Source organism: Lissotriton vulgaris, chromosome 7 (assembly GCF_964263255.1).
Source record: "Lissotriton vulgaris chromosome 7, aLisVul1.2, whole genome shotgun sequence".
Classification (NCBI taxonomy): Eukaryota; Metazoa; Chordata; class Amphibia; order Caudata; family Salamandridae; genus Lissotriton; species Lissotriton vulgaris.
The window spans coordinates 604,453,936-604,477,841 of record NC_141695.1 but is presented as its reverse complement, the minus strand read 5'-3'; the positions used below and the strand labels follow the sequence as shown (position 1 = coordinate 604,477,841).

General features: G+C 45.7%; 1 protein-coding gene across 2 annotated transcripts in view; it reads left to right on the top strand.

Annotated features, from left to right (window-relative positions):
• UNK (unk zinc finger) overlaps positions 1 to 23,906 on the top strand; it is a 670,943-nt gene that overhangs the window by 137,513 nt on the left and 509,524 nt on the right. For both annotated transcript variants that reach the window (XM_086930733.1, XM_086930732.1), the window contains exons 3-4: positions 11,856 to 12,032; positions 12,300 to 12,430. In XM_086930733.1, the coding sequence (XP_086786859.1) occupies positions 11,856 to 12,032; positions 12,300 to 12,430 (308 nt within the window). The remainder of the gene's footprint in view (positions 1 to 11,855; positions 12,033 to 12,299; positions 12,431 to 23,906) is intronic.

Sequence of the window (23,906 nt, the reverse complement as noted above, 5' to 3'; positions counted from 1 at the left end):
ATTGCATTGCAAATGCTTGTTAGGCTTATTAGTCCCTCCTTGTTATCACCTTGTCTGCATTTGTTACCTAGCAAACACAAGGAGATGGACGGAGCGCTGAAACTTTTCAGACACTCCTCCCCAGTCACAGATCTGGGTTGAATCCTTCATCGTTCTTTAGCTCACTTCGCCACCCCAGTTCAGATACAGCCATATTCAAATCAGTCTTGACCCTGTGCCTTATGGGAACAGTCCAGCCTGAATCGCCAAGCCATGTCTTCCCTGGACCCGAAACAAGCATCCTGGGACTGGTTTATCGCTAACAGCCCTCATTAGCCAGGCTAGAATGAATCCAGTGGCAAAGTGAGCAAGGGACCCATGTCTGGGCATACCCTACCCAATTAGGACGAACAAATCAAACACAAGGAGATGATGAAGGGAGTTCTGAAACTTTTCAGGCACTCGCCCCAATCACAATCTGGGTTGAATCCATCATCGTTCTTTAGCTCACTTTGCCACCCAGGTTCAGACACAGTATGCCTTGTTTAGTCTGTAAGCACTCTTTTCTTTAATGGATTTCTCCTACTGCAGGCACGACATGCTTTCAGCGTGCCATGCGCGCTTTCACTTTCAAGCAGCCCCGGACATGGCTGCAGCCCTTCTTTGAAGTGCAATAGTTCTCGCATTTACAAGAGTTTGAGCTATTGCCATTCTAAAGGACAATAGCTTTAACACTAGTAAATACCGGACCTATTGCTCTGCAAATGCATGTTGTTCCAGGTAGAAAGGACAAAGGAAGGCTGGATTTTTGCTGGGCAGACTGGCTAGGTGGTAGCGTTCCTTCGGAGACTAGACCGCACACAATAAAGCAGCTTTACACTGTCCTCTCGGCAAAGCCTTCCAGGTAACACAGATGTTTGAGGTATCGGTTTATATGGGGTCGCGCTTGCAGCACTGCCTGTAAAATAAACGGAATGTGTTAAGGTAGCTATGTAGGGTAGTGCACGCGCTGCTGAAATCAGACTGCAGGACGCCGCTTAGTCGCGGTGGGTCTGGCTCAGGGGCGCAACTAGACCCAAATTTCGGGGGGGGCTAACACTTCAAATGCTGGAGGCGGAGCCAAATTCAGAGTCAGACTAAAAATTGCTGGTGGGTCATCCTGTCCTTGTGGTGGTATAACGCATAGGGTTTATTTTTTTGCCGATACATTACAGCTCAATTCACAGCACGCTGGGCTCTAACATTAATGTATTCATTATAGTATTTAATAAGTTTTGCAGGAAGTTTAGGACTTTCCTTCAAGGAATTCTAGTAGAACAATTATTAAATGTTGTATTTTAGTACACATTTAATGAGTTTACCTACTCTCACATGAATTTTTTTTATAATTACAGTTTTGCCAACAATTAATGACATATGATGCACTGTAAAACACCTGAGGTCAATTGTATTGGCTTCAACCCATTAGCCGTTCAAAATACTTTTAGAAGATATGTGGGTTCCTCCATCGTCCCACCTCACAGAGTGGTTCGAAAAATTGTGGCAAATAGTGCAGTTTAAGCACACTTCTATAGTTTTTATTCTACTGAATGAAATGAATGATTAAAATTAATATGTGAAGTGCACTTTTTCCCTAATCAACCAGCCTGGGGCTGAGCAGTAAATGAAGGAGAGGTTGAGACTGCACTAATATGCAAAACTCACTTTTTTTATGGAGGACTGGAGTCTCTGGAGCTCGGGAGCAAGAGAGTTCCAATGCTTTGATGCCAGAAAGGAGCAGTATCAGCATCCAAGAGGTACTTGCCTAATGTTAGGAATGCAGGCAGTTGACTACTGTAAAGCATAGGATTTTGGAAAGAATATATAGAGTGATACAATGGTGAAGAAGCAGAGAATCTGCTTTATGGAGAGTGCCAAGATCTAGGAACAACACTTTGAAGTCACATTGTTTCACAATCAAAGGCAATAGACAGTATAACAGTGAGTGAGAGGAGATTGTGAAGAAAGGGGGCAGGCCTCAGATGAGGCTTGTAGGAGGGTTTTGAATGATTTGAAAGCCGGAAGCCCAAGATAGACTTCCATTATCTGGTTGTGAGAAAATAGTTGAATTGATAGCAGTACTATGATTGCAAGAAGAGATGGTTTTGCATAGCATGAGAATGCTGTTAATACAAGAAGAAAATGTGCCTGATCTGTTGAACGATGAGAAAAAGTCGTTGAAAATGAATTTGGGATTTTTTGCTGAGTCAACCTTGAGTGGGCGAAGGGTCCAGCTCCCCCACCAAAGTGAAGACTATATCTATTCATGGAAGGTTCCCTAAAGATGAAGCCCTCTGTGTTGACACTATTGAGTTTTGATTTGACTTGATCCAGGAGGCAACTGTGAAAAAGCAAGATCATAATTTCTCTCGGCAGACCCCAGATCATTGCTGAAGAAAATGATCCTATGATATCATCTGTGTAGGACATCGCAGAGAAACTAAAGGGTTGTATAAATAAAGGGAACTTAATAAGATAAAGAGTAAACAATGTAGGGCTCAGAGAAAAGCCCTGTGGGAATCTGCAAGTGAGAGGTCTCAAACATAACTAAAATAGGGGGATGTGGACTGTTTATGCCCTCTTAGATAGAAAAAAGGTAAGACACTCCAGGGCATTGTCTTCAATGCTATATTGCTCTAAATAATTGGTATTTTAATACACATTTTATAAAGTTTAAAACAATCATGTTATTACAGTGCATATGAATATCACCTTAAAGGACATACATTGTTATTTTAAAATGTACTCTTTATGTGACATAGCCAATCCTTCTATAAGTGCAGACAATAAGATGTATACCTCAGTAAACAATGCAAAAAACTGTGTTGGGGTCAGCTTTAACCTGTTTTTAATGGGTGATCACAACTATGCAATACCATAGGATACTGATTTCGACCCCAAGTAAACTGGGTCTCTCACTGGTCGTGAGTCTATCAAACTCAACGGTGTATCTGCTGTTCCGGTGAGTAGTGTGTGTCCATCCCTTGATTATATTCTGCCTCTTATACAGTCTATATTTAATTGTTAACCACATACCAGTATAGTCTTTTATGCAGTTGGGAGGGCCGGTCATTGAGGGTGGCCTATAATCCGAAAGTCTTTCAGTTTACAGACAGATGATGATCAAATCTGTCTTTAGACCCTCATGTCTTAAAGATTAATCTTTAATCTCCATATCTTTTCGAGCTTCCTTGGGGTGAAATAGTTTTGATGAAGAAAATTAAATTGTATTAATTTGAAAAGGGCAAGGATGCCACTGCTGGCAAACATCTAGGAGGGCTGCCATCGAGTAAACCACTCTCTGTGGAGAAGTGTGGCTCAATGATTAGAGCGGCAGACCCTGATGCAGAGGTCATGATTAAAGTTTGAGCCCTCTTTAGCAGCACTCGTGCCCCAATTACTATGCTGATACACACTCCCCGAATCATTAGCTTTAACACTTAGAATTCAGTCAGCACTCTCCATAATGTACCTCCACTTTCCCTACAATAGTCCACATTGGCATCCCTCACAGCCCCCCAAAATGTTGCATCTCACAGCACAGCCACCTGAGGTTTCCATGAGTGAATCTTAAAAGGCAATATAACCCAGGCCAGTTAAACTAAGAGCAGCCAGTGGGCTTTATTATTTTGCATATGTACTGAGCTTCAGCCACGAGTCCCATATTCAGGAAAGTTTCCGGGTCATTTGTGTTGCCACTAATCACCAATGTGCTGTCTCCTAAGGCACTGGTGATAAGCCCAGCGATGCATAGAGTGCCTTCACTGCTGCAGCAGCCCTCTCAGCTTGTGTAGAGTAGCGGATGGTCTGTCAACCTTTTGTGTTTTTCCCCTACGTTGCGGTCGGGATTTCAATCAGTTCTGGGATGACCAATAAATAGGGCTTCCAGAGTTTGTCGGAGCTTCGGCCCATTTCCATACTGCGGATGTATCAGTATAGATGCGAATTTCCCATTGTACAAGTCTTTCAGGTCCGCTTAGAATGAAAACATGTACTTGAGGTGTAATTCAGGGAGTTGTTTCTTACCTTCCAGATATGCTCTCCTCTATTGTTGCACCATTGGAGTGTAATCTGCAGAAATCAGTACTTGTGTATCATCAATTGTGTATGGGCCATCCAGGCCAGTCTGGAGCTATGGTGGTGCCCTGTCCCAAAGAACCTGGCTATCTATAATGTCTAAACTGTTTGACCCTGTGCAATTGCTTTCCTTCACTATGGCTCCTTTTTCAGGATCATTATATTTACAGGCACCTAGAAATAATTCTTCAGGATGCAAACTGTGCAGAAACCTCTCTTGCATGTTGTTGAATCCGTTAACCGCGGCAGTAATTCCGCCGCGGTGCGGGCGTTTCCGTGCGCAGGCGGGGCCGCGTCGGCCGATGTTAGCACTGGGGGGGAGGTGCTGCCGTCGGCCAATGTCCGACGGCAGCAAGGAAAGGGTTAATGTTCAATAATGAGGCTGAATCTATAACAATAAAGGTCTCCTATAGGAGGCTCAATACACCTACCTAGGCATGCTTGCCTACCACAACCTGTCAACTGGAAGCCAGGCTTTTGTCACAGCATGGCCATGGTCTGTTTCATAGCATGACTATGATTACAGTTAACCCTTCACTCTGTGAAAAATGCTGCACATCATGCCGAAAGTCTCACTTATAGTGCATTGCATGGCCTCTTCAAGGAGCAGAACATGAAGAAAATCGCCCTGCCTGCCCACTTTTTGGCAGTGCTGGGGTCATCTCGCCTAGCACATTGCAAGATTATGCCACTTTGTCTGCAGTATAACAGTTAGCTCTCTTGTGGCAAGTGAAACAAAGTTGAGCAAACTCTGTAGTAGCATCAGATGACATTATTATAGCTCTGGCTGGCCCTTTGGATGGCAGTAGTTATAATATGGGCCTGTGCCTGTTTAACTGAGAAGAATTGTGTCAGGTAATAGATTGCAAGTGTTATACTTAGTAACCCTTCCAAAAAAAATTCAGTGCTAAAGCTCTTTGTTCGGTGAGGCCCCCTATCTGAATGTTGGTCCTCATACCTTTTCCTTCCTCATTTTCGGCCCAGTACTCAAGGAATGAGATTCTGTCTTGCACATTCTCAAAGTGCTTCCAGAGCACTCTGATCTCGTGTCAGTTTTTCTTTGGCTTCTGAAACTAAAACTGCCAGTTTCTTCTGATCCGAGTTAATCCTACATCAAGCACTAGAGTGTCAATCTTTGCTACCAGAGCTGCATGAGTATGCTTTATAATGAGCAATATTGGTTCAATATGTCAGCAGTGTCCGCAGTTGCAGTTGCACCCCTTACCTCCATGCCCTAATCTTCAACTGTCAGCTCTCCCGTCTATTACCTTCTTCCATGCGTGTCCACCCTTCCTCTTTCTTGCTGAGCGTTACTTTTTCTCACTGATTATTTCCCTCATACACTCACCTTTCCCCTTGCTCCTTCCCTCACTCCTATAGCCTGTTACTCTTGCACAGTAGCTCTGCCACACTTTCATCCATGTTTCACTCCATGCTGTAATTTCCCAGCGGATTGCCACCTGGCCAGTCTGTTACCTAAACAGCGGTTATATTGAAGTAACTGCCAGTAAAAAAAATCTTGGAACTTAAAAAGAGCTCATAGTTATTTTTGTTCGAAATACGAAGATCAAGCAGTTAATACAGGTATATATCCAGAGCCACTGGAGGTATGCAACTGTATGGCTGTGTTTTTTTCCGCATAGTTAAATATTTGCTGCATTTGCCACAAAGTATCATCTGCCTCACAATCTGCAGATGTTAACAGAAAAAAAAATGTTTTTAGCTTAAACGTTCAAAAGTCACTAATAACGCAGCAACATGTTGCCACGCAGTGGGAGGACCTTTGCAAATGGTGACTGGTCACCATTCTGTTGCTTATTTCTGTGTTTGGGTTTTAAACTGGTATTAATGAGATGCAATCAATGTTTAGACCGTGTTAAAAAGTGTCAAAATTACAAACTAATATAGTAATGCTATCGCAAAATGTGCAGCATTATGCCACATAATTGCAGCTTCACATTCACTGTGCTCCAGATGATGTCTTATTATTGCCTATAATATCCGAGTGTGCATTGCGAACTCCTCAAGACTACTATACTTTCTCTAACACTCGCTACACTGTGTTCATTTTAAACCCCTGTCATTTTTGTTTGATGACATTATAAACTAAAATGAAATTGCCTGAGCAAAAAAAAGTTGAGATGTGAGTGATTTCTTTTTTAAAAGACTAACAGCAGATTTGTTCATAAATTGCTATCCACTAACAAGCTTCGTCCCCATTTCCATCTGAAAATGTGGCAACCCTATGTATAGCATATCCCACTTTAGAATCATCTCTCCCCTACATTTTTTGCAAAAGTCTGTCGTGATGTGGTTGTATTCTTTTTTGTTTGCAGGATACTCTGTTCATTCCTGGACTGGGCAGAGGGGCTGGGGTTAACTTTACTTCACACCTTTAAACGCTTTAACTTTGCCAGTCTCCCCGCTGTTGTCATGCAGATGCAGCCATTAAGGCAGCCATTAAGGAATGAAAGGGTCATGGGGGGGGGGGCGAGTCTACTAAAAGAAAGAAAGGTAAATAGGATAAACACAGATGAAAACTGTGACCGCCAGGGCTTTAGAACAGATCGAGTAATACCCTCGCCTGCTCAATCTTCCATTCTTGAGTTGCACCGAGGTGGTAGTAACGTTGCTGCTTTATGAAGTCCCGGACATGGCAGCAAGTGCCTTTCGGAGGTTAATTATTATTAAGTGATCTACTAATGCCAATTTTGACAACGCCTGTGTTTTGAAAGGTGTTTCTGGGCATGAGTAGCGTGCCTGCAATGGGAACGCCCTGTTTATTGAAGTGTTTGTCACTGCGCGCATGGTGCACACCTCTTTGACCTTCCTTCTGTGATTTGTCCCAGTAAATCAACACCTGTCTTGTTCCATAGTCTACCTGCTGAAACATTGTATCACTTATGTGCCTCATATTTTCGGCCTCTGCCTTTCTTTCCCTTTATCTTCTCCATCTCTTTCACTCCCTTTCGTCTTTGTCCTGCCGCGTTGCCCATTGTTTCTATCCGCCCTCAGTTTGTCAACTGGGTTCACTTTGTGCCTCTTTTCCATCACTCCCCTCGCTGTTTCTCTCTCTGTTCCCCACTCCCTCTTCCCTACGTCTTCTCTCAAGTCTAAACCCATTGTTTCTTCCTGTTTAATTGATCTCCCTCTTGGTGATACATCCCTTCGCCCACAAACGACGCTCAAGAGTGTAAAGAGATGCAGCACCAACAACTGTGATGCTTTTCGTAAGGCCGAAGTCGAATCGATGACGACTAATAGACTTTCTCTTGAAAATGCTTTGTCTCACGTTGCAAGACCTATCCTCATCACAGTGCTCTGCTTTGCTTATTTTGAGGTTTAATGTGTACAGAAAACATATACTATAAATACTCGGAGGGACTTTGGATCAGCCTTCTTCAACCGTTGACTTCCTTGTCTGAGAAACCTTCCACCATTGGCTTTTTAAGACTTTGTGAATTGCATCTTCGATCAACTCCGAGGAGTATATTCGTTTTATCTTCCTCCTCATGGTGTTTTGCTTCAATTAGAATTCATGAGGTGCTATTTTATGGCAATTTACTTTTTTTTAAACTTGAAAACACTTTTACTTTTAGGGAATTTTTTATATTTGTCGGAGTCCAGCAGTTCTTCCATCAATAAAGTTTCACAAAAACAGGGGTGAAACAATACGAGCACTGGCAAAGCCAAAAATCCTTTTAACCAATGCTAGTCCTATTGGGTTTGCTACTGTTTGTTTACATTGTTTTACCCTATAACAGGTTTTTTATTACTCTGTTGTGTACTTGAGTGCAGGTATCAAACCTATTGTCCGAGTTACTGCTTGTTCTCTCGTTATGGCTTCCATTCCTCACCCTTTTCCTTTCCCACCAACTCCAAGTCTTTCTATTGTTTTGAACTTCCAATTTTCGCTGCTGTTCTGTTGCTCCCCAGCAAACCCTTTTTTTGGAAGTCGGGTCTTGTAGTAAAAAGGGAAATATGACTTCTATTTTCATTTTCATATTTCAACCCTGCTCTTTTTAATGAAAACATAAATATTTTGATTTGCATATCGTTTATTGTTGGATTAGGTAGCACGTTTTACCTTTCATGATTTTTTTAAAAAATAATATAAAGAACCCAAATAACTGTTTAAAAAAAATAGAAATTCGCAATATGTAAAAAAAAAAAATATTAATTTAACAGGATGATATGTCAGTCTTCATTCACTAACTTTGTATGCACCAAGTTTTTGGTCAGAACTATATAGATCAGTGACTCCCTTCTCTTAAGTATAGCCAATTTCTCTGATCTCCAAAGCTTGAATGTAACTAGGCGACACCTGCCTTTATAAAGGATCCAGTCTTGTGAAATCCTACACTATGCTTCTATTAATGGCAGGGAGGGGACTTATGGTCCCAAAATCTTACAAATCAAGCAGATCTGGGCCAAAATAAAATCTTGTCTTGAACGGAGTAAAGAATTTAAGACCATATTTAGGTCAAAAATTCCTCCAGTGAATCTTGACCAGCTTCACAAAATGGACAAGCGCCAGCCTCGTATGGCGTTTGTCATTAATAATTTTAGAGGTAGGCCACAGGTTTTTTGTGGTTTGGTAAGACCAGCTGTCATAGGCAACAATGGTGGTCCTTGCATTGGTTTTCAGATGAATATTTAAATCTGGATGTGTTGGCAATAAGACAGCCCGCTATTTGTAGTGTTGAGTTTTTCGGTGCTAGTCCTGCATATCCCTGGGAAAACAAATCAACATCTAATTTGTAGAAGACATTTGTGTTAAAGAAACACCACAGTCTGATTGATTGACTAAGCCAGTAATCTTTTCTGTCTACCTGGGCAGTGAGGCTACTTTGGAACCCTTGTTCTTGTGAATCAGATAACCAGCCAAAGAAGGTCCCTAACCACACTAGCGACAGCAGAAGCTTGTGAGTAAATGGAACACATACTCTTTCTGACTGATTGTGTGAAAAAGCTAAAGAGCTAGCCAATCGGCTGCAAGTGCGTGAAAGAAATGGAATTATTAGTTGATAGGGGTAAGTACCCACCTCAAGTGATAACTACAATCCTTTTCTGGGTGATCACTAAATAAGCCTGCACTCCTTTCCCTGGTAACTATGGCACAGAGACCCTACAGGCTTAACTTAGAGGCAAGGTGTAACGTTTAAACTCCCCAAACTAATCAGTAAAAACCAATATAGAGAACGGAAAGTATGATTTAAAAAAAAAGTTTTAAGTGGAAATACCTCCAAGAAGCACAAAGTGCCAATAATGTATGGTCATGGTGGAACAAGACATAGGAACAATCACTTTACCACTGGTTAGCTGAGGTAAAGTGTATAGAGGTCTGTGGCCAACATAGACAGTCACTGCAAAAATCTGGGGAATACCACACACAATTTTCATTTTCAGCAGTGCGCCAAAACTCGAATTACTTTGGTCCTGATAGAATCTGAACCGTCCTGTTTCACCAAGTTTGTTGTGGATCACTGGGTGATCATTTAGGGACTTTCCTTTAAGTGATTGTATATGGGAGTGTAGTGTTATTTTTTTAGCTCAACCACAAAAGCAGCCTGTATAGAACTCGAACCCATCTTGGTGGAGCACTAACTTTGACCTTTGCCGAATTGCTGTATAAATCTATCCCTAGTTTTACCAGTACTTTAGTTTTCTTCCAAAGTTTTCTCTCCTTTGCTTATGACCCCATCAATTCATGCCCTCTTTCCTTGCGTATGGAAGCTACTTGTGTTTTGTAACCCGTGATTTTTATTGTAGTTCTTTGGCTTGGAATTCACATTGTTTATTTTAATCTGTGTTTGACGTATGCCTCTCTCGTCCCGGCCGAAGCCTTCTAACACACTTAACTGCGGTCCCAAGAGAGGCCAGCTATTTTTAGGTCGAGCCTAGGCAGCGCTTGCGCTGCTGTGAGGCATGCAGTAGTGTAGTGTGGCTTTGAAGCCCAGCCCAGATTTTTTATTGGCTTGTGTCATTGTCCTTCGTAAACGCTGGTTTCTGAGTAGTTAATAAGCTTGTTAGTCCCTCCTTGGTATCGCCTTGTCTGCATTTGTTACTTCCCTTAACAACTAAACCTTTTAGTGGTGTTGTTACATGGTCTGCTTTATAAGTCGGTGAGCACTATTTTCTTTAATGCTCCCCCCCACAACATCCCAGTACCCGCCTGCTTTTATTTTAATATTAATGTATTAATTCAAATTGCAGAGCGGTCCACTTTACCTATAGCGGCCAAACTTATTTAATAGACGGCGTTATCCGCTTTCACGTTAGCAGCCGCACTTACTTAATTATTAAATATACACGTGGTCCGCTCTCACTTTGGCGCCCATGCTTATTTTTTATTTAATTACCAGTGCTGGCTGCTGTCACTTTACCGTATGCGCTACAGAAGCTTTTGAAATGATTTTGTTATCACTTTGGCTGAATGCACCAAACACGCTTTCACTTTAATGTTGGCTGCACCCCTTTGTTTAAACGCTGATCAATGTAACCTGGATATGAAAGCAGCATAAAAAATAAATGGGGCGTGGCCACCATTAAAGTGCTCTTGCATTTGAGAGAGCTTAAGCCTGTGGCATTAAAAATAATAATGCCTTTGATATAAGTGATGCTTTTAAAAACACATAAATAAAAGGCATTGTCATTTACAGTGCCAATAGCTTAAATGCTCACAAATGCGGGACCCATTGCATTGAAATGCTTGTTTTTTTAGCCAAAGGTTGTCAGAAGTCCACAACCAGATGCAATTTCTTTTTCATGCCACTCTTCTCTTTCCTTCCCCTTGCTTCCTAAGATTTTGTGTTCTCCCTAAAATGTTCTAAAGAGTCCAATGCTTATACCTTAAGCAGATATCACGAAAGTCCAGACAGTTGTTAGTGTATTGATCTGGCTGCTTCAATATAATTCAGTACAATTTGGACAGTTTCCTGTGTCCCCTTGAGTTGCCGAAATGAAAACATGCCTCTTCTCGGAAAACCAGCAACGTACTAAGCGAGAGAAAGGTGCAGCTGAGGCCTTTGCAACACGTTTCATTTGACCCGTATAAAGCAGCAACCTTGCAGTCCATATGCAACACTCTTTAGGCACTAATGCATGGATTTGGACTCTAGGCCAGATGCCAAAGAGTCCTGCCTCCGTATGATTTTATTTAGCTCACCTATTCTACCTTTTTATGATCACTCCAGTTTTTGACATCAATGAAGGCTGCATTATATAGACGAAAATGATATTGATAACCACATTTCTCGATAATTGATGTCAAAAACATTCTGCACTCCTCCCAAGTCATTGCCATCAGGATTGTGACTTACAGGACTATGATCCTACTGTAAAAACAAACAATCAACTGCCCATGTAATCTATTGTGGGAAAGTGGAGTAGCTACTTACCATAAAGGTGCAGTATTCTATTTCCAGCTTCTTTAAGCTGGTACCCTTCTAGCTAGATTTACTTGTTCCTTTTTTATGTGAAGTAGTATAATAAGGCGCCGGCTCTTCTTTTCGCATTAGTGACATTATTTGTCATTAGTTGTATGCTTTTTAAAAGAATAAACCGAATTCCGTAAATATAAGCTATGTCAATTTTTAAAAATGCTTGTGAAGAAAATTATATTGTGTTAAAGTGCATAGGGATCCTGCATATGGTGGACTAATTCGCTCTTTGACTGTGATAAATATTTACACTGTGACAACCTAGGATTAGTAGTAATGAGCTTTTTCGTGCTATTTTCCCTTCCCCTTGTGTTGCAGTTGTCCTTTCTTGCATAGAACCACGGGTGACACAGAGAGAAGATACCACCTCCGCTATTACAAAACTGGAATATGTATCCATGAAACGGACTCTAAGGGGAACTGTACTAAGAATGGACTGCACTGTGCCTTCGCCCATGGACCCCATGACCTTCGCTCCCCTGTCTATGACATCAGGTGCGCTGCCAAGCATGGCTCGGGGCTGTCAGCCTTCTCATTGCAGTTACACGATTTAGTCTTATATGGCGAGAAATGCTCTTGAACTGTGAGATGACGCCACTGTGCTGAATAAAGCTGCTTATGCGGTGTACCCTACAGTGCTTGCTTACATCTTGGTTGTGTGACCTGATGCAGAGGATGAGTGACTGTTTACCTCCTTTGTTGAATACATATAAAAAGTCAGGGCAGCCCTCACCTTTCCGACATTTGCTTTGTCCCCTCAAGGGAGCTCCAGGCAATGGATGCTTTACAGAACGGACAGCCAGCGGTTGATGGGAGCATAGAAGGACAGTCTGCAGTTGCTGCTAGCCATGCCATGATAGAGAAAATTCTCACGGAGGAACCTCGGTGGCAAGGTAAGCTTAGTATTCATTTCAGTTTCCTTAGGAGGAAACGTTTGCATGGGGTTTTGGCCGGAGCGCAGTTCGCATTCAGTGCAAAAATCGTTACTGAACGGAGTGAATGTTTAGTGCTATAGCAAGTGTTTTATAACCATTTGTGCATTCTAATGGCACATTGTATTCTAGCAGACTGCCTGGGCTCCCTCTTCCTTCATCCGGAAAAATTTGTTTCTGTAATCACTTAAACGTTATGTGCAAGTCTATTGAAATTCCACAGTTTGTGGCCGCAGCGCTTTCTACAAAATTATGCATTTGCTGTTATCACGTTCTACTGCTTAAATTGTGTATTTCACCAAACCAATTTAACTGATCTTTTAAGTTTAGACTGCAGTATTCACGATAATAAGCAGGTTCTAAGGAGGTTACAGTGTTTGCCCAGATAGCATTAATGCCCACATATGATGGACAGAAGGAAAGGTAATTATTTGCAGCCTTACGTATTTAAAATGCAATTCAGAAAGAGTGGAAATAATGATTCCTTCTGTGCGACAGAATGTATTTGTGCAAATTCATCTTATCCAGTATTGGGGTATCTTTCATAGATTCACATGCTTGAATTATCCCCTACGTCGAGGTGGGAGTCTCACGGTGCAAATAAAATATATACATAACAGTAATAAAATATCATACAATAGGCTATAATGAACAGTAAAGTCACTACACTAGCCTATCCTTGTCTTTTTGTAAAAAGAACCAAATCTGGAGCACAGCCAATCAGGCTCCAACACCCTCTAGAACACTCAACAGAGAGGCAAGTCCTCAGATTTTCTACCGCACTTGTGTGACAGGGAGTCTCCCTGAGCTCAGCTCAGTTTTCTCAATTTTGCTGAATACTGTGAGTACAGAATGTCTGATTCTACAAAGAAAGGATTGTTCTTGCATTGTGGTTCCTGTGGGAAAAAGAGGTTACATTTCGAAGATCCCACAAGGAGTGTATATATTGTCTGTATCCTTCACATAAGGTCAACGGCTGTAGAATTTGTAGAACCTTTTCTTCAAAGACCTTAATGTTTAGAGAAGGAAGGTTACTGATATGGCTGAAGAAATTGAAAGTGAGATCTGAGGTGGCGTCTGAAGATGATGATGGAGATAGCATACCTGCATCTAAGAAGAGGGGTAGATCTGAAGATCCAGTTGAAAGAGCTGGCAAGACATCTAAAAAGTCTCACAATGAGGTTAGCCACTATACCTCTAAAAAAGAGCTTTCTGTAGTAGGGGATCTCTGTGTATAGTCATAATCTAGTGAATAGTCCCGCCCATGTGCGTGGACCCCGGCAATCAAAAATAATCTCTTAAATTGTCAGAATAATGCAGAAACTGCAAAGACACTTAAGAGAGAATTTAAAGACAAATAATGCAGCCTATATCCACAGGCTACACTGTCCAGTACTTCAACTAGAAATTCCACCAAAAATCACCACACACAGCCCAGCCTGCTAGTTTCTACCATAGAGAAACCTGCCTCCCCCAGTCAAAGACTCAGGAATGATAGAGAGGAAGGTAGGGACAGACAAGCCCCATAGGCTGCCATTATGTGGCTTAAATAGGATACTGTGCCTTTAAGAGAACTTTCCAGAACTTCTCCCAGTAGCCAAGAATGCATAGCAGGTCCCTCTACTTTCAGTTCTTTTTTCCGGCTCCTGCTTACAGGACCCTGGCATTGAGCTCTCCCTTTTTCAAGGGTTTATTGGAATTGTTTTTGCACTTTTGCTTTCTAAAAAGTGTTGCTGTTTACTTCTTGGTGTTCTCTTCTCCTTTTTGTGCTGTTTTAGGCGTTTTGGGGCTCCAAAATGCCTGGCCTTTTTGTTAAGTGCCCAGCATGTGAGAGGAAGAAGGCCAAGAGCGACCCCCATGATGTCTGCATCGTGTGCCTTCCAGAAGATCATGTCCCTGAGGATTGTGTCATCTGCCAGCAGCTTACTGCTCGGACCTTGAGGGACAGATTGAAGATCAGGCTGGCTGGCCTGGAGGATAGGCGTCTGCGGGCTGCAGGTGGGTCTAGGCAGCCTGGGAAGGTTCCCTCTGCCTCTGCTGAGGCCCCTGGGGGGCTCCCCGGGGGCAGGAAGTCCAGCAAACGGTCCCATTCTCCGTCGACGTCGATGGCATCGACAACGGCGTCGAGAGGGATGACAACGGCGTGCTCCCCTTCTCCCCGGGGCTCCGGGTCGAGACGCCGTCGCGGCTCGCCGTCGAAGGAGAAGCCGACGTCGAAGCCACCGTCGACGTCATCGTCTTCGTCGACGTCGAGATCTTCCGACGCCGAAGGCACAGTGACGTGTATCGGCGCTCGCCGTCGACGCGGCACCGACGCTCGCCGTCGAGGTGACACCGTCGGTCGCCGTCGAGGCCACACCATCGATCGCCGTCGAGGCGACACCGTCGATCGACGTCGAGGGGCTCCTCGACGTCGGGAGCATCGAGACGACGGCGACGTTCGTCGTCGAAGACGGACCGCCCGACGTCGAGAGGGCGACGTGAGAAGACGCGGAAGAGGAGGTCGACGTGGAGGAGACGACGGTGGACGTCGAGGAGTCGACGGTCGACGCCGAGGAGAAGAGGGTCGACGCCGAGGGGACGGCGATCGACGCCGGAGTCCAGGAGGCGCCATTCGACGCCGGAGAAGCGTCGCTCGGCGTCCAGCAGACAGCGGTCAGCGTCGAGGAGTAGGTCACCCTCTCCAAAACGGCGAAAAGGGGACTCTAGTCCCAGGAGTCACGCTGCTTCCAGTGGGGGGCACAAGAGGAAGCGGTCGCCTGCGGATGGGGATGGCTCTCCTCGCCCTTCGCCTAAAGGGTCACCGGGCTCGGTGTACTCGGAAGTGTACACCCCATCTCGGCCAAGGACTCAGACTCCTCCCCCTGTTCCTAAGGAGGACCCTCCGTCCAAACCGCCACTGCCTTCAGGAGACCCTCCTCCACCTCCGGTCCCTCCACATGGGCCTACCCCGCAGCCGAAGGTTCCTCCTCCGAGGTCCACTTCCCTGCCTTCCCTGCCTGTTCCTCCTAAGGGGACTCCGAAACCGAAACCCAGGGAGGATCCAATAAAACCCCGTGAGGAACCACGGAAGACCCCTCCACGGGGACCGAAGGAACGCCCGCGAGCGGGCAGGTCTCGCTCTCGCTCTGGGAGGAAGGAGAGATCGCGGCGCAGATCATCCACGAGATCGAGACACCGCCATAGGAGGCGCGAATCTCGCTCCCACACGAGGTCCTCTGGAACCAGGGATTATTCCCCAACCCTATCGGGGTCGCCGGACACCAGAGTGTCCCCGATAGATGACCTGGTGGCCTTTCAGGACGTCCTGTTGAGGGGCGCTGCGAAGCTAGGCATATCCCTGACGGTGCCTACTCCAAAGACGTCGGTCATTTTCGAGACTCCATCAAAAACATTTGGCTCGTCCTCTCCTGCCTCTGGTGCCGGGCCTGGAAGAACAGGCTATGGCTCTGTTTCTCACCCCGGCGGTGACGAGAGCGGCTCCGTCCAGATTGCTAAAGAAGTACCGGGCTCCCGACTCGGATCCGGCCTTTTTGAGAGCGGAGCCTCCGCCTGACTCTGTCATCGTCAGGGCGGCCCGCAAGCAGCATGCCACTACTCCGTCCTCCACGGTTCCCCCGGACAAGGAGTCAAGGTGGATGGATTCGGCGGGGAGAAAGGTCTGTGGAACCTCAGCCACATCCATGAAAGCGGCGAGTGCCACGGCTCTGTTGGGCCGCTACGACCGCGCCCTCTGGGACTCCCTCGAGCGCTTTGCGGAGCATTTTCCTCGGGATCAGCGTGAAGACTTCATGGAAGTCCTGAGTGAGGGGATGCTGGTGACCAACCAGATAATCAGCGCGGCAGCGGACTCTTCCCTGTTGGCGGCTCACGGATTCTGCCACAGAATCAACCAACGGCGCCACGCATGGCTCCGGCTTACGTCCCTGAAACCGGACGCACAGCAGAGGGTGGCCAATCTGCCGTTCTCCGGAGAGACCCTCTTCGGAAAGCATGCGGATGATGAAATGGCCCGCATGAAGGCGGAGGCAGAAACACTTACGCTGTGGGCCTGGAGAAGCCCAAGGAGACCAAGAAGCAGTACCGCCCCTTCCAGCGGCGGTTCGGCGGACAGGGCCGAGGAAGAGGGCAGGCTTCGGGGCACTCGCAACAGCAGCAGCAGTTCCGTAAGCCGTTCCAGAAGCGGCAGAAGGGCAGGGGAGGCCAGCAGTCGGCTCCGGCGCCCAAGGGCCAGGTTGGGTCTAGGCCCTAGGAACTTACTTCCCCCGGATCCGTTACCCACTCCGGTAGGGGGAAGCATACAACTTTTTCTGGCAGAGTGGAGAAAAATTACTCAGGACAAGTGGGTGCTGAATATTGTTTGCAATGGATACAGTCTTCGGTTCACCAGCCCTCCTCCAGCGATTCCCCCGGTCAGCTCGCAGTTTCAACTGCGCGAGCTTCAGGCGGAAGCGGATGTCCTGTTAAGGAAAAGGGCGATAGAAGACGTACCTCGGTCTCAGAGAGGAAGAGGTCTGTACTCCCGGTTCTTTCTGGTTCGCAAGAAGGACAAGAACGAGTTCAGGCCCATTCTGGATTTGCGACAAGCAAACAAATGGATTCGCAGGGAAAAGTTCCGCATGCTGTCGTTGCATCAGATTTACCCTCAGTTGCAACAGGGAGACTGGCTTTGCGCTATAGACCTACAGGATGCTTACTTCCATGTGCCCATTGCACACAAACACAGGAAGTTCCTGCGGTTCCAAGTCGGCACCAATCACTATCAATACACAGTACTCCCATTCGGACTGAAGTCTGCACCGAGGACGTTCTCGAAGTGCATGGCGGTGGTAGCAGCACACCTGAGGAAGACCAAGGTGTTCGTATACCCTTACTTGGACGATTGGTTGATCAAGGCATCCTCCTTCTCGGAAGCGCGAGCACACTTCCAGAAGACGTGCGTTCTCCTGAACAAACTGGGGCTGCACATCAACATGGCCAAGTCTGTCCCGACTCCGGTCCAATGCATACAGTACTTGGGAGCCTCCATCAATACGCTGTCAGCAAGCGTGTCTCCTTCCGAAGAGCGACGATTATCACTCCTTCGGAAGGCTCAGGCTCTTATGACGACTCCATCTACAACAGTGAGGACGGTGTCTTCTCTACTGGGATCGATGGCCTCTTGTATCTTCCTGACGCCACACGCACGACTACACATGAGACCGTTGCAGGAGTGCTTGGAGGACCAGTGGGATCAGAGGAAAGGATCTTGGGACGACAAGATTCGACTGTCGCTGCATGCTCTTCAGTCTCTGAAGTGGTGGTGTTCGGCGGAGAATCTCCTCAGAGGGGTTCCCTTTCACAAGGACATTCCCACGCAGACTGTCGTGACGGATGCGTCTCTTCTGGGATGGGGAGCGCACTCCGGGATTCTACAGATTCAAGGCACGTGGTCACCGATGGAGGCCACGTATCACATCAATTTCCTGGAACTCAGGGCTGTTCACTTGGCGCTGAAGGCCTTTCTTCCGTCCTTCCAGACCAACTCTCTGCTTGTACAGACGGACAATACCACCACGATGTATTACCTCAACAAGCAGGGGGGCTCGAGATCGCGCACTTTGTCACAGGAGGCGCAGACGATCTGGCACTGGCTCCTGGCCAGAGGACTGACGATAACGGCCACCCATCTACCAGGTGTGCAGAATGTTCAGGCAGACGCACTGAGCAGACTGCTTCAGGAAAACCACGAATGGGTCATAAACGACGAAGTACTAGGAGAAGTCTTCGCAAGGTGGGGAACTCCAGACGTAGATTTGTTCGCCACCGCCGAAAACAGAAAGTGCAGAGACTTCGCCTCCAGGTACTTCCAGCAAGGGACGCTGGGGAATGCGTTATGGATCGACTGGACGAACAGCTTTCTGTACGCCTTTCCTCCCATTCCCCTGATTCCGGCGGTGCTCATCAAGCTGGCCCGGTCCAGAGCTCGGATGATACTCATCGCCCCGGAGTGGCCCAGGCAGTGGTGGTTCACGGACCTGCTTCACTGGTCTCTCCTTCCTCACATTCGGTTGCCGTGCAGGCCGGACCTTCTCACGAAGTTCGGGGGGCGGATGTTACACCCCAACCTCTCGTCTTTGAGTTTGGCGGCATGGCTCATGAGATAGTGCAATATGGCCATCTGAATCTGCCCGATGATTGCATGGACATACTGAAGGAGTCCAAGAGACCTTCCACTAGGACTTCCTATGCTTACAAGTGGAAGAGGTTTTGTATCTGGTGCCAGTCTAAGAACCATGATCCTACGACCTGTAAGGAGGATGTCATCCTTCCTTACCTTCTACATTTGGCGCGGTCTGGCCTTAATGTGCATTCGATTAAGGTTTATCTGGCTGCATTGACTGCCTACAGGAAATGCCCTTCACAGACTTCCTTTTTCCAGATCCCCGTGATCAAAGATTTTCTGGAAGGATTGAAGAAAGTATTCCCTCCTGTCAGGCTTCCCTCGCCTTCATGGGAATTGAATGTGGTGCTGTCCGGATTGATGAAGGAACCTTTTGAACCTATTCATAAGGCTTCGTTGCAGCACCTGTCCTGGAAGGCGGCGTTCCTCGTGGCCATTACATCGGCCCGCAGGGTGAGTGAAATTCAGGCGTTGTGTTGTAATGAACCTTATACTGTATTTCATGCTGCCAAGGTTGTTATGCGTACTCACCCTAAATTCCTTCCCAAGGTTATTTCTGATTTTCATGTTAACCAGACTATAACTTTGCCTACGTTCTTTCAGAACCCTTCATCCCCAGCGGGCATTCTCTGGATGTTAGGAGGGTGTTGAAATTTTATCTGGATAAAACCAAAGATATTCGTAGGTCTGACCAGTTGTTTATCAATTATGGATTGGTCAGGACAGGTCTGGCGACCTCTAAGCAGTCCATCTCTAGGTGGATTGTGTCCTGCATACAATTATGTTACCAAAAGGCTAATAAGACCATAGGAGGTAAGCCTAAGGCTCATTCCACCAGGGGCAAAGCTGCCACGACGGCTCTGCTCCGTAACGTGCCGATTGCTGAAATCTGCTAGGCAGCCACTTGGAAGTCGGTTCATACCTTTGCTAAGCATTACTGCCTGGACACTGACGCCAGGGCAGACGCTCAGGTTGGACAGGCTTCGCTGCGGAATTTGTTCGCACAATAGTGGCATTGTGTGTTTATTCTCCACCGCCGCTTAGGTGTGGGGATGGGCTTGCCATTCTATTCACTAGATTATGACTATACACAGATCCCCTACTACAGAAGGAGTAGTTTCTGTCCTGTAACTCCAGTTCTGTAGTAGGGGTATCTCTGTTATAGTCATAAGTGCCCGCCCTCCTCCCCGGTGGAGATTTTTCATCATGTAAAGAATGCGACAGGTCAGGCGTGCTTCGCCTTCAAAAAGAACTGAAAGTAGAGGGACCTGCTATGCATTCTGGGATACTGGGAGAAGTTCTGGAAAGTTCTCTTAAAGGCACAGTATCCTATTTAAGCCACATAATGGCAGCCTATGGGGCTTGTCTGTCCCTACCTTCCTCTCTATCATTCCTGAGTCTTTGACTGGGGGAGGCAGGTTTCTCTATGGTAGAAACTAGCAGGCTGGGCTGTGTGTGGTGATTTTTGGTGGAATTTCTAGTTGAAGTAATGGACAGTGTAGCCTGTGGATATAGGCTGCATTATTTGTCTTTAAATTCTCTCTTAAGTGTCTTTGCAGTTTCTGCATTATTCTGACAACTTAAGAGATTATTTTTGATTGCCGGGGTCCACGCACATGGGCGGGACTATTCACTAGATTATGACTATAACAGAGATACCCCTACTACAGAACTGGAGTTACAGGACAGAAACTACTCCTTCTTTCTCTTCTGAAGGAAAATCTGTGGAAAAATAAAAAATGCCACCTAAAATGGCATTAAAACAGCCCAGGACTCAGTCAGATTCTGTCAGATCTTTGTCATCATCAAAAAAGGCTCAGTGGACAACTAAGCCACCTCAGACTTCGTCGACGCTATCTCCGTTGATGGAACAACTGGTAAGGACTGTTCCTTCAACGACTAAGGTCAACTCGCCTCCGACGATGACACCGTCGATGATACCACCGACGGTTACAGTTTCTCCTCCGTCGACATCCCTCTCGTCGACTGCACCATCGGCGATGGCCTCTCGCTCGTCGACGCTCCCACTGTCGTCGACGGTCCCATTCTCCTCGATGCCCCCTTCAAAGACTACATCATTGTCAATGACATCAACGATGACCACGTCGATGCTAACAGTGATGGCAGCTTCAGCTGTCTGTACGTCTCCATCCATGGTCAAAGCGTCGACGATCATGCGGAAAAGGACCACTCCATTACAAGTAACTCCTATTTTATCATCTAAATTATCATCTATGCGGGGCTACCACGACCCTTCGTACATTTCTCCCTTGCCTCCTAGCCATTTTTTTGAGGAATCTGAGGATGGGCTGTTCAGACCTGCACGCATCCACTCTCAGCTTCATGTAGAATATAAAGAGGATGATGAGGAAGAGGAGTATTATGAGCCTTATCAAACAGTGCAAAGGCATCAAGTTTTATTTCCTCGTCCGGAACCGGTGGTACAGATGCCTTTGACCTTGGTACAGGACTTGGCAGTTATGCTGCAGGATTACCATATTAGTTTCCCAACTGCAGCTGATCTCGTTCAAAGACAGCCTTCTTCTCCATCTGTCTTGTATACTTCAAGTTCATCTGTTCCAGCTGCTAGGTCTCAGGATATTTTACCTGCACCAACAAGACTAAGGAGTACAAGATGATGATGAGGATGCAGTCGCCAAATTCAGTCCCAAAATCACCGACAACCATGGATGAATGGGAGGATTATGTAATCCCTACGCCATCATCATGAGTTCCTCAGGCAATTGATTCCCCTCCGGAAGACATCAGAGGTTTTCATGCCATCACGGAAAGGGCAGCGACACGTTTTCACCTCCCTATGCCCGTTAAGCAGTCCGACTGCTTTCTCTACGATTTTAAAGATCAGAGCAGAAAATCGGTCCACACCATTCCCATAATCAACCATATTTGGGAAGAAGGAATCAAGATTATGAGGAACCCTCTCTGTGTAACTGCAGTTCTTCTCAAGACAGTGCAAATATACAGCATTTCCAATTTACATAAGCAATTGATACAGCATAATGGTCATTGAAGCCATAAGTTCGATAAAGCATACATCATCTTCAAAGTATTAAAAACGTGGTAATATTATCAGTTGCACATTTCAATTTGTCAAATATATTTCTACAGTTAAAGTATAAAAACAAATCAATTCATCGTCAATATAAGTGAGGGACCAGTGTGCTAAAGTGTTATTAAAATGTCCCTAACATAACAGCGGACGTTTGACAAATAAAGTGCTTGTGCAAGAGAATGCAAATAGGTTTTACGCTGGACAATGAATTTGTGTCTATCCTCGTTTCAATTCAAATTATACCGATGTTGAGGGGTGGTGATGGACGGAGCCTCTGAATCAATCAAACACTCACACCCAGTCAAAAGATCTGGGTTTAATCCATCACCGTTCTTAAACCCAGATCTTTTGACTGGGTGTGAGTGTTTGATTGATTCAGATGCTCTGTCCATCACCACCCCCTTTTGTTCCATTTTTGGCTGCCATAAGTGTGGCAGGTATGCTCAGACGTGAGTCCCTTGCTCACTTTGCCACTGGATTCAAGCAAGCCGGGCTGAAGACGGCTGGAATGCCAGAAACCGGTCCTCGGAAGCTTGTTTCCGGTCCAGGGAAGACATGGCTTGGCAGTTCGGGCTGGACTGTTTCCATGAGGCACAGGGTCAGACTGATTTGCATATAGCCATGTCTGAACTGGGGTGGCGGAGTGGACTAAAGAACGGTGATGGATTAAACCCAGATCTTTTGACTGGGTGTGAGTGTTTGATTCAGATGCTCTGCCCATCACCACCCCCTTTTGTTCCGTTTCCACCTTATGAGCCATGCTTGTCCCAAGAACTTTGCTACACAGCATTCAAAGAACGGCCTATAATCATATCTGAAGATGCGTAGTGCTGTCTGGTGGTCCTATATGCCCAATTGCGGACAGTGCTTTCAGCCATTTAGCCCGTGGTGTTTTATATGCCGGGCAGGCAAACATTGGATGAGCAATGCTTTCTATAAGGGTCATGCACCATGGACAATTTTTTCCATTGTTGGTGGCCCACTTTGTTGTCGCCTCCCAAACGGGAAGAGTTCCAAACCTAAAATGTATATACAACATTCTATCTCTTGGTACCTGGGTTGTATCACAGAAGGGCTCAAGGTGTCTTGTTTGTGGGAAAGAAATTCTGCTGTTATTTTGCCCACGTTAGGCTTGGAAATCTCCAGTTAGTCCACCCAATCCCAATATAGGCATTTAAATTCTTCTCTCCTTTGGGATTCCTGGATGACCCAACAGGTTCGAAGGCCTATGGCTGTCAAGGTTTTTTTTTGGTGCCAGCCATCCAACCTATTTTGCAGCCAGATTCTATGTGGAGGATCTCGGTAAGGGCATCAGCATAGGAAAGAAGCTCGGGAGTCCGCCTAATGCTGACCCAGAAAAGTACAGGGCGTAGCCTAGCTATGTCGGCTATTGACCGTCTGCCCATATCCAACAGTAGAGGAGTGAGGGGAACATATCTAGGTGCCATAACCAGGTCTCTTAGAAATTTATGTTCCGATTGACTAGGCTCTGGCAATGGCGTTGCTACTTGACAAGGTTTCGCCTTAGTACTCTACACTTCCTTTTTGCCTTTCCAAAGCAGGGGGGGGTGGTGTGAGAAGCTACCTTGTTGCCCCTGTAATGCACCTTTATTAGACCATTACTACTATCCTTTGGATCATGCTATTATAAAGAAGGATATGAATATTTATGATCTTGGTCAACTCCAAACATTTGTAATGCTGTACTGAGTTTTATTAGATCAGCTCTTGTTATTAGAAACCGATATTGAATGTTTTTGAAAACCAGAATTATGTAAATATGTACCGTGGTTTTATTGCAGTTTGTGTTTTTTATATTGATGTATACTTTTATGATTTCTTTGTGGAATCGAAATAAAGTTATTTGAAATGAAAAAAATGACTAGGCTTTTCAAGTCTGTCAAAGCCCCAAACCTCTGCTCCGTAAAGAGCTGAGCTAACTGCTTTTGTGTCATATACTTGAAGGGCGGGAGCTATAGGCCTAGTGTGTGAAAGGTGATGTTCCTTCCCTATTACTCCGGACACACGCTTGTTTGCCGTCAGCATCTTTGCTAAGTGGGGTCTCCTAGACATTTGGTCATTAGACCTTATACCAAGGTAATTGAAAGTGTCCACCTTTTCAAGGGTACCTCTCCCAGCAAAGGGCCGTTCTTAAATGACCTGTGGCAGTTAAAGGCCATACATTTGGTTTTCGAGCTGTT